General features: G+C 40.8%; 1 protein-coding gene across 1 annotated transcript in view; it reads left to right on the plus strand.

Annotated features, from left to right (window-relative positions):
• Map4k5 (mitogen-activated protein kinase kinase kinase kinase 5) overlaps window positions 1-15367 on the plus strand; it is a 96652-nt gene that overhangs the window by 47455 nt on the left and 33830 nt on the right. Inside the window, exons 10-14 of the mRNA XM_075947528.1 lie at window positions 340-402; window positions 2178-2259; window positions 3087-3203; window positions 5232-5310; window positions 14273-14331. Coding sequence (XP_075803643.1) covers window positions 340-402; window positions 2178-2259; window positions 3087-3203; window positions 5232-5310; window positions 14273-14331 — 400 coding nt within the window. The remainder of the gene's footprint in view (window positions 1-339; window positions 403-2177; window positions 2260-3086; window positions 3204-5231; window positions 5311-14272; window positions 14332-15367) is intronic.

Genomic DNA, 15367 nt, shown 5'->3' on the forward strand with positions numbered 1-15367 from the left:
AAACTTTGACATTTTATGGCTTTGTCTTATGAATAAGGGCTTGTTTGACATTTAAAGATCTCTTTTAAAGCTAGTGGGAATATTCCATAACCTATCCAAAATACAGACAAGGAGTGTGGGCACAGCTCAGCAGAAGTGCTGGTGTGGCTTGTGCCACACCCAGGATATGACCCCAGTGTCATCAGAAAACAAAGTATGCAACATCCCTGTCCTGAGCAGTGTCCTCAGTATCCTCCCATGAGGTCGTCCTGTACAAATTTATAACAGTATTCATTCTGACTGTCAAGTACAATGATGAAAGTATCTTAATATTGCCCTTAACTGAAATTTTTGTTTCAGGGCTCTCTTCTTAATGTCAAAAAGTAATTTTCAGCCTCCAAAACTAAAGGACAAAACAAAATGGTGAGTTAAAGATTATAGAGCCTTGGAGAATTTAGCAGTCAGTTCCCTTGTGTTATAGAGAATAAACCAGAGCTTTGAGCAGCTCACTCGGGGCTGCATGGCTGCACATCTGTGAGCGTGGGTGAGGAGCTCATGCAGGGCTGCATGGCTGTGCATCTGTGAGTGTGGGTGAGGAGTTTACCCAGCGCTGCACTGCAGTGCGTCTGTTGCAGCTTACCCAGGGCTGCATGGTTGTGCGTCTGAGCATGCGCGAGGAGCTGAGTTTATTTCCCAGTCATCTTTGCTGTTGACACACAGCCACTTTTCTAACGTGCTGGTGTCCTTTGTAAAGACAGTGTGTGAGGGAAGGAGTTTGAAATGAATATGTGAAGAAAAAATTCACTTTTATTGCCTTGTATTTTTTATATCCTTTAATTACATATTGTCTTTCCTGGACGGTGATATTTGAAAAAGTTTCCCAGATACTATGATGATACTTAAAATTCGTCCTTCTGGTTTTGTTCTTCCTTCCGTATGTTCGAGGAGCTACTTCTTATTTTCATCTCCATCTCCTCTTCCTTTTACAACTATCATTATAGCTCATAAGTATTAGATGGTAAAAATTGAAAATTTTGGTGATAGAAATTGATAAGCATATAAAATAAACCAGCAAATAAAAATGTCTAATATCACGCACATAGTTTTTGTATAGGTGTGTGGATGTCTAGAAGGCCTGTGAGCCTCCAAATGTACATGTCCATTTATTTTTCTGATGAGACAGTCTGTATTGTGAGATTTCAGACTCTAGTCTCCCCTCCCCCTGTAGACTCTAACCTGAGTTATGTGTCATAACCTGTGTGGGTGCAGTTGTAGTCAGGAGCTTCCTAGGTGATGGCAGGAGCGAAAGGCAGGTCACCCTGTGGTGACCTCTAGTACTTGGTGCTCTAGTCATTGAACTGGAAGGCTTTGTGACAAGAATGCCTTAATAATCCAGGAACAGCAAATAGTATGTATCAGCATGAAATTCGTGGTCGGATTCCAGAGATGTGGCTAGCGTTAGAGGTCCCCTACAGTCCCTCAGACTGTTCTTGAGTGGCTCTCACAAACCGCCCTGGGCAAAGCAGCAATTGCATTGCTGTTGATGAGATGTGCTGTGTGTTGTCTTTGCTGGTTACTATGGCAACTTCCTTGGTTCTTTAGCCATTCTCCCCTAGGGGAATCTTAACAGTGGCAGAAAGAAACCTGTTTGTCATTAGCAATGAAAATAGAATTCTGCCTGCTTCATCAATGCAGATAGCAGGGAAATCCTTTCAGTTGCTAAAATCACTCATTTTTCTTTGCCCTTTCCTTATGAATTTCAAAAATTCTTTTAGAACTTAAATTGTACCATAATAGTCTCTCTACCCTCCATGTAATCTGACTTTTAGCATAGAAAAAATATTTTAATGCTCCATAAATTAGACAATAAGAAAAGGACATAGGCTTTTAACAGCACCTGGAATGATTAAATTCTAATCATGCATCTGCCCACTTCTGATCTGTAATGCGATATTTGGAGATTGTCTAATACTATTGCTGTTCAACTGCATATTACTTAGAAGACAAAATGGCTACACTTGTGTCCAAGGAACATGCTGTGTTTTGTGTTTAGTCTTTTGACCTGTATAGAATTAAGAGGTCCGAGGGGGGAAACACTGTTTCTCACTTTCTAACTGTTCCTTTGTTAGCTTTATATAGTAACAGCAGAAAACTCATACTAGTGAAATATTTTTATTCTCTCTTCTCTTTATTTGAAGGTCATCGACATTCCATAATTTTGTCAAAATAGCGCTAACTAAGAACCCTAAGAAAAGACCAACTGCTGAAAGGCTTCTGACTGTAAGTCATTGGGTCACAGAGGGTTACTCAGTCACGTAGGAACGAGACGGGTCACTAAAGGAAAGCATATGTTGTAAAAATGTTAATCTGTTGAGGAAGGATCAGCAAACTTTCTAGAAGGGATCAGATGCTAAGTATTTCTACCTTTGTGGACTGCACAGTTTCCGTCAGATTGGTCCCAATTCTTCATTTCTGCCATTGTAACCTAGATAGTACATATATGGTATAGTCTTAACACCCAGGAAGACTTATTTACCAAAGTAGGCAGTGCACCAGATTTTGCCCTGAGACTACAGTTTGATGACCTCAGCCTCAGAAAATTCTCCAAAGTACTATCATCTAAAATTGATTGCTTTTCTTATGCAAATTTATAATGTGCTTTACATGTATATGTAAAATACCTTTGTATGAGAAATGAATGAGTACAACAGCCTACAAAGCTTTATAATTTAGCTGAATGAATGCAAATAATCAAAAAACATGCCTTCTTTACTGTTGTGAAACATCCCACAGTATTTGTTTGCATACTAGTATATATAAATGAGCACATCACTTAGCTGTCTAAATTTTACAGCCCAACGTGGATTAAACTACTTGACCTAGAGAAATGGTTCCCATCTAATCTCCTAGCACAAGTGTTTGAGTTATATATGGTCTTAGGTTCGCTGATTGATGTTCCCGCTGCTGCCTTCTCCTTGACTCCATGCAGGCGCCATGATTACCTTGTCTTACAAGTTACTGACTTAAGAATCACAAATAGCATTCTTTTTATAAGCCGTAGAGGAGAAGGCACATCTGTGACATTTGTCTGTTCGGCTCTCACTCAGCACACCTTTGTTGGGCAGTCGGGTCTGTCTCGGGCCCTGGCAGTTGAGCTGTTGGACAAGGTGAACAACCCAGACCACCATGCGCACTACACGGAAGGAGACGATGACGACTTCGAGGTGGGTGCTTCAGAACTTTCTGAGATTTCTGATGGCTTTAGAGTGTGTTCTGTTATTTCAGCTACCTTTTTTTTTTTGCCTTTATGGACAAGGTATAACGCAATCCCTGTTGGCCTGGAGCTCAGTGTGTAGACCAAGCTAACCTTGAGTGCTCCGAGGTCCTCCCATGTCGACCTCCCAGGTGCTGGTGTTACTGGTGTAAGCCACCACACCTAGTTGGGAATTTATTTTTTAATTTACATCTTCAATTTAGTTAAAATGGGTTTAGCTACAAAAATTATTAACTGTATGAACTATACATGCACTTACTTAATTATACCTGCTAAGGGTTTTCCTCATCCTGTTCTCATTCTGAGTTCTCTGATTGGCTGAGGTTTAGATGAGGTTATCCTGCTCCAACCCCTACACACATGCCTGGAGATCCAGAGGGGCCTCCTCTCCAGATCTCAGCCCCTGTAGTGACGTGTGGTCCTCCTGTTTCCTAGGAAATGATGACTTTAAGAATGCTCCTTTAGAACATAATGAAAAGGTTTAGGCACAACACATGTGCACAAATTTTTCATAAAGACTCCTCAGATATTCAGGCAGTCATTTTTTAACTTTTCTATTTATGTCTATTAAGAAAATACAGATAATTTTAAAGGAGTAAGTTGAAATCCTCAGTAGGAAAAAGAAACTCTTTCCATTATTTTTTTATCAGTAGTTTCTTATATAATTACATGTAAGTATTCTATTATTGTGCATGCCTTCTGAAAATATTGTAGGATTATTTAGAGTTTACCATATATAGTAGTGCAACATGTAAATCAGGAATGGGGGACTTGCTACTCATTGGTGGCACCACTGTTTCTGTTGAAGTGCTTAACAAATGTAATCCTTATAGAATCTTTAAAAGATAATGCTTGTTCTCTCAATGCTTCACATATATTATTATCCAGTTCTGGATTTTTATTTGATGTTAAATTGTCTTGAATTGCAAGCATTAAATAAACCAGCCATACACAGATTCCCTACACATACACGTATTTAGATCATTATTTGCAGACTTAAGATTAGTAAAGCTTTGAGCTGGCAAGCTATCTGATTGGGTAAAGGTACTTACTACAAAGCTTAATAACCTAAGAGCTGTGTTTGATTCCAGATACTCACATAGTGAGTGAGAAAACTGACTCTCACACGTCCTGGATCTCTACAGGTGCACATGTATTCATTCTCCCCTTAAAGCTGTCTCTGGTGCTGCCAATCCCTTGCAGTAAAATCTCCACACACTTCTTTCTGCTCAAAAATAAAAACTGAAACCGGGCTGTGGTGGCGCAGGCCTTTAATCCCAGCACTTGGGAGGCAGAGGCAGGCGGATCTCTGTGAGTTCGAGACCAGCCTGGTCTACAGAGCTAGTTCCGGGACAGGCTCCAAAGCCACAGGGAAACCCTGTCTCGAAAAAACCAAAACAAAAAAAAACTGAGAGCCATCATCTGACATTTGGGGTTTTGTGCCCACACAGTTCCCTCATCTTTCCTGATTTCAGCACCCTCAAGCCCCACTTCCTGCAGGTGTTACATTCTCACATCACATGGTCATATTCTCTGTCTGCTGTGTCTCCACATCACGCGGTCATAGTCTGTCCGCTGTGTCTCCACATACTGTACAGCCAATGCCTGCTGGACTTCAGGCCCCAGCAAAGCGTGCGGAGATCCCTTGTCCAGGCTTTAACAGGAATTCTTTTTTTTTTTTTAACTAAATGACACTGACCATTGCCTAATTTTGTACATGTCTATGTCCTTTGTCCGAGACTAAACTCTTTGAGGTCAAGGTGTGTCTGACTGAATCCCTTGGTGTTTTCACAGTGTAAACATGGAATAAGCGAACAAGCGTTTAAGACATCTGAGTGTTCATTGTACTTTTATTGTTTTTCTTAGAAGAAATGTTTTAGTAGATAATCATATTTGTCGGCAAGCAATCGTTTAAAAAAGAAAATTTAACCTTCTATTTGTTGTTAAAATTTTTAACGTGTTGTGCTTACATTCACAGCCCCATGCAGTCATTCGTCACACTATTAGATCTACAAACAGGAATTCCAGAGCTGAGCGGACAGCTTCGGAAATCAACTGTATGTGTATGCTGTGTGTTTTTCATTGGTGGTCTTGGAGGGTTGATTTGGATTTTCTTATATTTTCTGTGGGATTATATTATCTTAGTCTAATTGAGGCCTGCATACTTTAACACTTCAGAATGTATTAGAAATATAGGTTACTTTTCTAGTTTTATTGTACTTTTATTGATCATTGTTTTTAAATAGTTTTTAATTATAAAGATAATTGTTCCCATTGTAGGAAATTTACAAGAAATAAAAAATAGAAAGTTTGCATTGCACATCATCACATAACCTACAGCCATCCCATTTTTCTCTGACTTCTTGCTTTGCCGTGAATATTTCATGTGGCTCAAGTTACACTTTGACATGCTAGAGAAGCGGTCTGTGTTTGCTGGCGCTGGCTTTGCAGCCGCACACTTACATTACTGGCTGAATCATGTCCATTTCATGCCATAGGAGATAGTCTTCTGTTATTGGGTGTTAGGTTTTCAGTATTTTAGGTCAATATGAAGATGACTCTTCACACATATTTAAAATGGAATTCTGATATTTTTATTTAGTCAGTTAATCATAAGCAGACAAGCATTTTATATCAGCTACCTTTGTCACTTCGGCTGCATTTAAAAAACAGAAGTTTTGGATTTGGGTTTTCTGACTTATATTTGTGTTGTTTCAAGAAATTAAAGTAGTTCATAATAAAATGAGGTGCGTGACTAGCAATAGAAATGTATTTTAACCATAGTGAATAAAATGAGGTGCGTGACTAGCAATAGAAATATATTTTAACCATAGTGAATAAGATAATTCACTAAGTATTTGAACCAATTACAAGTTTTACAGAGAAGTATTAAATAGCTGTTTGCATTTTATTTTATTTCATTTTTTGGGAGGTGACTGTATTGCCCAGGCCAGCTTCAAATTCACAGTGACTTTTCTTCCTCAGTTGCCAAGGGTCCTGAGACTTTATGCTGAACCAGCACACCTGTCTTAAAAAGTATTCCTAGCTCTTTAAAAGAATGTCTTCCCTTGTCCATTGCTCAGCAGGACTTGTCATAGATAAGCCAGTAGTAGAGACTCGGTGTCTCTGTCAGTGCTAGTGCCCAGCTTGCTGTTGTCTTTCTAAAATTATTTATTTATTTATTTATCTATTTATTTATTATGTACCTACAGAGTCATCTTGCCAGAGCCTTGTTTTTCTTGTAACCAAAAAAAAAAAAAAAAAAAATCTGAGGGCCCCAGATAACCAAAGATAACCTCCTTTGGCAAAGCAGTATTTACTTTGTTTAGCTATAAAATGTTCTCTTAATGTAATCTAATTTGTCTTTTCTTTATAGCCTTTGCATTTTATGTTACATTCTTTGTTTCCTTTTTTTGGTTTTCCGAGACAGGGTTTCTCTGTAGCTTTGGAGCCTGTCCTAGAGCTAGCTCTTGTAGACCAGGCAGGCCTTGAACTCCCAGAGATCTGCCTGCCTCTGCCTCCTAAGTGCTGGGATTAAAGGCATACAGCATTACCACCCAGCTATATTCTTTGTTTTAATTTATTCATTTTTTTATTTGTGTATATGAGTGCTTTGCTTGCATGTGTGTAGCTGTACCCTGAATGTGCCTGTTGCCTGCGGAGATCAGAAGAGAGCATAGGGTCCCCTGAACCTGGAGTCGGGGTGATTGTGAGCCACCGTGTGGGCTTCTGCAAGAGTAACTAACACACGCCCTTAACCACTGAGCCATTTCTTCAGCACCATATGTGGTGTGTTCTTGTATTTTGCAATTCCACTTTTTACTTACCCCTTTGACGTGAAGTTAGAAAGTGTAAAGTAAGGACTAGGCTTCACTTCTTTTCCCTGGGTGACAGCCCTTTGGGGTCAATGCTGTTTGTTAAAATTTTTAATCTTTTTTCTCATGGATTTAAGATATGTCCTTTATTGTCCTGGGGATTCTGTTGTGCTGCTGTTAAGATGTCTGTCTGTACAGCAGCACTTTCGAGTCTTACATCCGCTGAACTCTGTTAAGTTCATCTCCTCCCACTCTTGCTTCTCTTCATGTCCAGGTGCACACAGTGTTGCTCTTCTGATTATATCTGACTATTATATAAATACATTTAGAATCTGGGTATCTAGTTTTAAATTTTATTTTTATAGATGTGTGACTAAATTTATATATTAGCAGTGTTGGCATCTTTATGATGCCCAGTCTTAGCTAAAAGACTCTCTCTTTTTCTCTCGATGGGGCAGGGTGGGGTGACGATCAAGATTTAGTTTTGTTCATGAGTGCTCAGAATGCTGGTTATTTCACTGAGTATGCCTTGGATAAAGTTGAAGTCACTTTACTGATGTTTTTTTTCTGTCTTTACACTTAAACATTTCTCATTTTATAGATATTAGAGTGTTTTATGGCTCTGTTCTTGCTTGCTTAAAGATTTCAGTTCTATTCTGGTTTTTGCTTCAGTTTGCTTAAGTTAAGCTGGTAACTTATATACAGTAAAATGATCAAATCTTAAGTGTGACATGTGGTAAAAATTTAAAGATACATGTACCCCTATGGCTGTCTCCCTGCTCAGTGTGAGAAACACAGCTGGAATCTCAGAATTGCCCTGCTCCTCCATAGCCAGCACTCTTCCCTCCTGAACTCCCCCACCCTCCCCTCCATCCAGAGAATTGATGTTCTGATTCCCGTCACACAGGCTCTGTTCTAACTGACCTTGAGTTTTAGACAAGTGCGTTGACACAGTGGACCCTTTTTTTTTTTTTTTTTTATTTTTGAGACAGGGTTTCTCTGTAGTTTTTGGTTCCTGTCCTGGAACTAGCTCTTGTAGTCCAGGCTGGCCTCGAACTCACAGAGATCCGCATGCCTCTGCCTCCCAGGTGCTGGGATTAAAGGCGTGTGCCACCACCACCCGGCGTGGACCCTTTTCTTTAACTCAACCGTGTCTGTGAGGGTCATTCTCACCATCATGTAGGAATACATGGTAGTGGAATATTCCATTTATGAGTATATTATATTACAACTCACCCATTATTTTGTTGACTTTGTTTTGGGCTATTATGATCATTCTATGTATTCTTACTGTATATTTTAGTGGATATTAATAATTTTTGAACCTGGCTATTGATATAACACAGCATCTGAGGTAAACAAAGGAAGAAAGAGTTGCTTTGGCTCATGGTCTCTAGAGTCCCAGTCCGCGGTCACTTGGCTCTTTTGCTTCTGGACCTATAGTGAGGCAGAACAGTCTAATCAAGGTTCATCGTGGAGGAACTGTTCACCACAAGGGGATGAGACATCAGAGGAGTAAGATGAGCAGGCCAGAGACAGTATGCAGCTCCCAAGGATCCAGTCCCTTCAACGAGGCCCCACCTTCAGCTCTCTGTCATCTCCCTGTAGCCTTTCTGTTGATGAGCCCATCATTGAATTAATCCATCTTAGGGTCACAGCTCTCATGAGCCAGTCACTTCCCCAAAGCCCGTCAGCTAGCAACTAGCCTTAGCACCTAGATTTTCATGGGCATGTCACATCAAAACCATAACATAGCAAATGTTAGACTCACCAGGGATAAAAAGTTAGTCCAACACTGTCACATTTGTTAATTCTCTGCAGTGGTATAAAATGCACCACAGAAACCATGTGGCATCCTAGCCATCAAGAAGAAGCATGTGGGCAGGCAGAGTTCAGGGGAAGTTAAACCAGTGACTCAAAGTGAAGACGTGTATGGGAAAGGGTGAGCGCCAGGTCTGAGAGTGGCCTCTGAAGCTTCCCGTAGCTGAGCTCCCGTAGCTGAGCTCTTCTTTAGAAGTGCCTGCATTTGAAGCTCTGTCTGGCCTGGATTTGAGTCAATGACTGAGATCTTCCAGACATAACGCGATGATTCATTGTAATGCACATGAATTCACACAGGCAGGTCCCTGGCAGCCTGGTTTAAAGGGCGGTGTCTCGGTGGGAACGCAGCATAGCTCAGAGTGCCTGTCCCATGAAACGTGACACACGCAGGCAGGGTAGCCTTGGGAGAAACTACCTCCCTCCCGGCCTTTGCATTTGGATTTGTGTTTGTCCTCCCTGGCTGATGAGTGCCAGGAAGGAGTTTTCTTCCTCTCTCCCTGGCCAGGATATAGGCACATGGTCACTGTGCACATAGTCTCAGAGTTCACAAGGTTGAGACAGGAGGGTGACAAGTGTTAGGGGCCAGCCAGGACTGCATGGTGAAACTCTTGCTTTTTAAAAAAAGGGCAAGTCAGTGAAAGTTTTAAACAAGCTGAGGAGACTCCTACAGAGTCATCAGTTCCACAGCCCAAAGTGTTGTGTTTTGTTTTCTTTGCCGAATGGCGGGGAAGCCTGTTAGACTTCCTCACTGACCGAAACACTGAGCATCCAGTGCATCTGGAAATGCTGCCCCCAGCCCCAGGCACATCCATCACAGGCACATGGCCAGGACACACTTAGTATACAGCTTTATGCCAATTGGACTCAGTTCTCTTCTTGTCTGACTAGGGTTCTTTAGATTTTGTAGGTCCATGAATCCATGGTTTTAATCCTTTGGCTGCTGTCTCTATGAAATGTCTGCCATGTCTCCCCTCTGCTTTTGAGACATATACACACAAGAGGAACTTTGTTCTTGTGCCCATTCTGCTATTAAGCCATTAAGTGAGTTTTATTTTAGGTACAGTATTTTCCACATATAAACTTCAGTCATATTCAGATTATACGTGTACATATATGTGCATATTTAGAAATGTAATTCTGTTTCTGTACTGAGATTTTCTTCTTGAAAGTCTCAAGCGTGTTTGTGGTAAGCGTTTAAAGTTGCTGTCTGCTGATTGCCCGGATGGTCTGAGTCTCTCTTCTTCAGCCGCCTGTGGTTCCTGCGTTTCAGCTTCACCTCTAGTATTTTTGTTGTGTCTTGAACAACGTAAGGCCATATTTAGCATCTAAATCTTGTCCTCTTTCTTTGAAGACTTGATTACCTGACAGTCAGGCTGACTCTTGAAGGCTCACGTGTGCTCATAGGTCCCCTGGGCAGAGCTCAGATGTCTGTCCTGACACCACAGCAATCCCATGCTTGCAGAGCTGTCTTCAGTTATATGCACAACCGCCCGTAACTCCAGTTCAGACACTCATGGGAACACCATACACACCTGGAGGCAAAACATTCATACACAGACATCTTCTTTCAAAAAAATGTGTAGGTTATATTAAATGTTATTAATGAATAGAGGCTTTTGTTTTAGAATGCTATTTTAATAGAGAACATATTTTATGGAATGTCTTCCTCTCGTGCTGACCATTTTCAGCCAGACGTGGTTGCGCACACTTGTAATCCCACCCGGCACTGCAGAGTCTAAGGCAGGAAGAAGGTCCCGAGTGAGCAGCCAACCCTAGTGTGCATAGTGAGCTCCAGGCCAGCCCGGGCTATATGGCAGGCTCTATCTTAAAAAATAAAGTAAATTTTTAAAAAGAAAGGAGGAGGAGAAGAAAAATTATGTTTTAATCTTTTTTCTCCATATAACAAATTATGCTAGTGCCTTGTATTATTCTTTATAGGTTTTATTTTGGGGGATAAATGCAACAAGATCTTACCTGAAAGCCTTTTAACAATTAAGCTTGTATTTAGAAATCTTGTATCTTTATGAGTATAAGTGTTGAAAACCTTTTGGGCGTTTATATTCACATTCAGTTTTTAATTATAGTGACTGTAAGTAGGTAATAAAGTGACTTTTCTCCATTCTAGAATAGTTCATCTAAAAGAAATTGCTCTTTGAATACTTGGAATAATTGTGAAAGTAGCCTGATGAGCCTGGCCGTAGATGATAAACACCGTCCTGTTATCTCACTGTTCTCCTTAGACGATCTGTGCATAGCACGGCAAGGTTTTCTCTGCCGTGAAGCTCCTGCTGAACTTAACGCACCGTCTGCACCATGGAAACAGTCTTTGCCTTTGTCATCTACTTCCAATAGCTTGTAAACATTTTGTTTATACAAAAGTGCTTTTTAAATTCCCTGATTTCAGCCAAGAATTAAGCATAGAAGCTAGGGGAAGTCCCAACTTGCTACTTTTTCTGGGTGAATATGAAGCTGTTTTAGAGAAGTAGTAGAGAGATTTCTCTCCTGTGCCTCTGCTCTTCCTGCCTCTCAGCAGTGTTCGTTCCCATTTCCTTTCTGAAATTAACCACTTAAGATGATGGCCGTGTGCATCCATATTTACACACCTGTTCTAGATGATGGCCGTGTGCATCCATATTTACACATCTGTTCTAGATGATGGCTGTATGCATCCATATTTACATACCTGTTCTAGATGATGGCCGTGTGCATCCATATTTACACACCTGTTCTAGATGATGGCTGTATGCATCCATATTTACACACCTGTTCTAGATGATGGCCGTGTGCATCCATATTTACACATCTGTTCTAGATGATGGCTGTATGCATCCATATTTACACACCTGTTCTAGATGATGGCCGTGTACATCCATATTTACACATCTGTTCTAGATGATGGCCGTGTGCATCCATATTTACATACCTGTTCTAGATGATGGCCGTGTGCATCCATATTTACATACCTGTTCTAGATGATGGCCGTGTGCATCCATATTTACACATCTGTTCTAGATGATGGCTGTATGCATCCATATTTACACATCTGTTCTAGATGATGGCTGTGTGCATCCATATTTACACATCTGTTCTAGATGATGGCCGTGTGCATCCATATTTACACATCTGTTCTAGATGATGGCCGTGTGCATCCATATTTACACATCTGTTCTAGATGATGGCTGTGTGCATCCATCATATTTACACATCTGTTCTAGATGATGGCCGTGTGCATCCATATTTACACATCAGTTCTAGATGATGGCTGTATGCATCCATATTTACACATCTGTTCTAGATGATGGCCGTGTGCATCCATATTTACACACCTGTTCTAGATGATGGCCGTGTGCATCCATATTTACATACCTGTTCTAGATGATGGCCGTGTGCATCCATATTTACACATCTGTTCTAGATGATGGCCGTGTGCATCCATATTTACACATCTGTTCTAGATGATGGCCGTGTGTATCCATATTTACACATCTGTTCTAGATGATGGCTGTGTGCATCTATATTTACACATCTGTTCTAGATGATGGCCGTGTGCATCCATATTTACACATCTGTTCTAGATGATGGCCGTGTGCATCCATATTTACACACCTGTTCTAGATGATGGCCGTGTGCATCCATATTTACATACCTGTTCTAGATGATGGCCGTGTGCATCCATATTTACACATCTGTTCTAGATGATGGCTGTATGCATCCATATTTACACATCTGTTCTAGATGATGGCCGTGTGCATCCATATTTACACATCTGTTCTAGATGATGGCCGTGTGCATCCATATTTACATACCTGTTCTAGATGATGGCCGTGTGCATCCATATTTACACACCTGTTCTAGATGATGGCCGTGTGCATCCATATTTACACACCTGTTCTAGATGATGGCCGTGTGCATCCATATTTACATACCTGTTCTAGATGATGGCCGTGTGCATCCATATTTACATACCTGTTCTAGATGATGGCCGTGTGCATCCATATTTACATACCTGTTCTAGATGATGGCTGTGTGCATCCATATTTACACATCTGTTCTAGATGATGGCTGTGTGCATCCATATTTACACATCTGTTCTAGATGATGGCTGTATGCATCCATATTTACACATCTGTTCTAGATGATGGCCGTGTGCATCCATATTTACACATCTGTTCTAGATGATGGCCGTGTGCATCCATATTTACACATCAGTTCTAGATGATGGCTGTATGCATCCATATTTACACATCTGTTCTAGATGATGGCTGTGTGCATCCATATTTACACATCTGTTCTAGATGATGGCCGTGTGCATCCATATTTACACATCTGTTCTAGATGATGGCCGTGTGCATCCATATTTACACATCTGTTCTAGATGATGGCCGTGTGCATCCATATTTACACATCTGTTCTAGATGATGGCTGTGTGCATCCATATTTACACATCTGTTCTAGATGATGGCCGTGTGCATCCATATTTACATACCTGTTCTAGATGATGGCCGTGTGCATCCATATTTACATACCTGTTCTAGATGATGGCCGTGTGCATCCATATTTACACATCTGTTCTAGATGATGGCCGTGTGCATCCATATTTACACACCTGTTCTAGATGATGGCCGTGTGCATCCATATTTACACATCTGTTCTAGATGATGGCCGTGTGCATCCATATTTACACATCTGTTCTAGATGATGGCCGTGTGCATCCATATTTACACATCTGTTCTAGATGATGGCCGTGTGCATCCATATTTACACATCTGTTCTAGATGATGGCCGTGTGCATCCATATTTACACACCTGTTCTAGATGATGGCCGTGTGCATCCATATTTACACATCTGTTCTAGATGATGGCCGTGTGCATCCATATTTACATACCTGTTCTAGATGATGGCCGTGTGCATCCATATTTACATACCTGTTCTAGATGATGGCTGTGTGCATCCATATTTACATACCTGTTCTAGATGATGGCCGTGTGCATCCATATTTACACACCTGTTCTAGATGATGGCTGTGTGCATCCATATTTACACACCTGTTCTAGATGATGGCCGTGTGCATCCATATTTACACATCTGTTCTAGATGATGGCTGTATGCATCCATATTTACACACCTGTTCTAGATGATGGCTGTGTGCATCCATATTTACACACCTGTTCTAGATGATGGCTGTATGCATCCATATTTACACATCTGTTCTAGATGATGGCTGTATGCATCCATATTTACACATCAGTTCTAGATGATGGCTGTATGCATCCATATTTACACATCTGTTCTAGATGATGGCTGTGTGCATCCATATTTACACACCTGTTCTAGATGATGGCTGTGTGCATCTATATTTACACACCTGTTCTGTATTTGCAGTTGACAAGTTACAGTTTGAACCACCTCTGAGGAAAGAAACAGAAGCCCGGGACGAAATGGTAACTGCGACTTTAAAACATTTTCAGTTTAAAATTTGAGAAAACTTCCAAGTGAGATGTTTTAAGGAATTAAGTATATATAAACCACTTTTTGTACATATTAACTCTACACTAGTTCTCACACTAAAGTGTGAAGGAGTCGTAATTAGGAATTTTGATGGTGCTGCAGGCAGTGTTGTTTGACCCACTCAATCCAGCACTCCTAGTCTTTTGAAGGATGTACATGAGTTATTAAACACTTGCGTGGACTCAGATTTCGCCTTTTCCTGACTCGTTAGGTTTGAAGTGAGCACAGGTTTGCAGTGCTTTTCTGTGTAAAGTCTGGGGTTGGACACGTGGTTGTTAGTGGGACACAGTTATTGCTCCTATTATGTTTGTTACTACAGCTTATTTTGCCTGTTTGTTTGTGAGAGGGTCTCACTGTGTAACTCAGGCTGCCCTTGAGTTGCTATAGCCCTCCTGCTTCAGCAGCCTAGTGCGAGGGTGACCAGTACATGTCATCACAACAGACGTGATACCATTTTGAGATTAACTACATAGTTAACCCTGTATATAAAGGAAAAAATAAAAAGATGTTGTTAGGATTGGCCTAGAAGGTTCCTTAATGTCTACTGTTTTTTAGTCAATAAAAATGCATTTTCTAGGCCAGGAGGTGGTGGCACTCGGGAGGCAGAGGCAGGAAGGTCTCTGAGTTGGAGGCCAGCCTGTCTACACGGAGGAGCCCTGTCTTCGGGTAGAGTGGGGGGAAGCGCATTTTCATGCATTCTTCTTGCTGCCAGTTTCTGTATGCACCAGCCTTCTCCATGCATATTTAATGGGCTATTTAATTGTCCTGGCTGATGGAGCAGTTATGCAAATAATTCAGTTTTTTGTGGGTTGTTTCTTTTTGTTTTTGCCTTTCAGTTTGAAAACTATATTTAGTAGATGTGGGGAAGTTCTTTTATCATCAAATGATAATGAGTCATTCATCTAAATATTTCACATGACAGAACAAATTGTGGAGATGTTTAAACAGATTGGATGCCAGGACAACAAG

Source organism: Microtus pennsylvanicus, chromosome 14 (genome assembly GCF_037038515.1).
Source record: "Microtus pennsylvanicus isolate mMicPen1 chromosome 14, mMicPen1.hap1, whole genome shotgun sequence".
NCBI lineage: Eukaryota > Metazoa > Chordata > Mammalia > Rodentia > Cricetidae > Microtus > Microtus pennsylvanicus.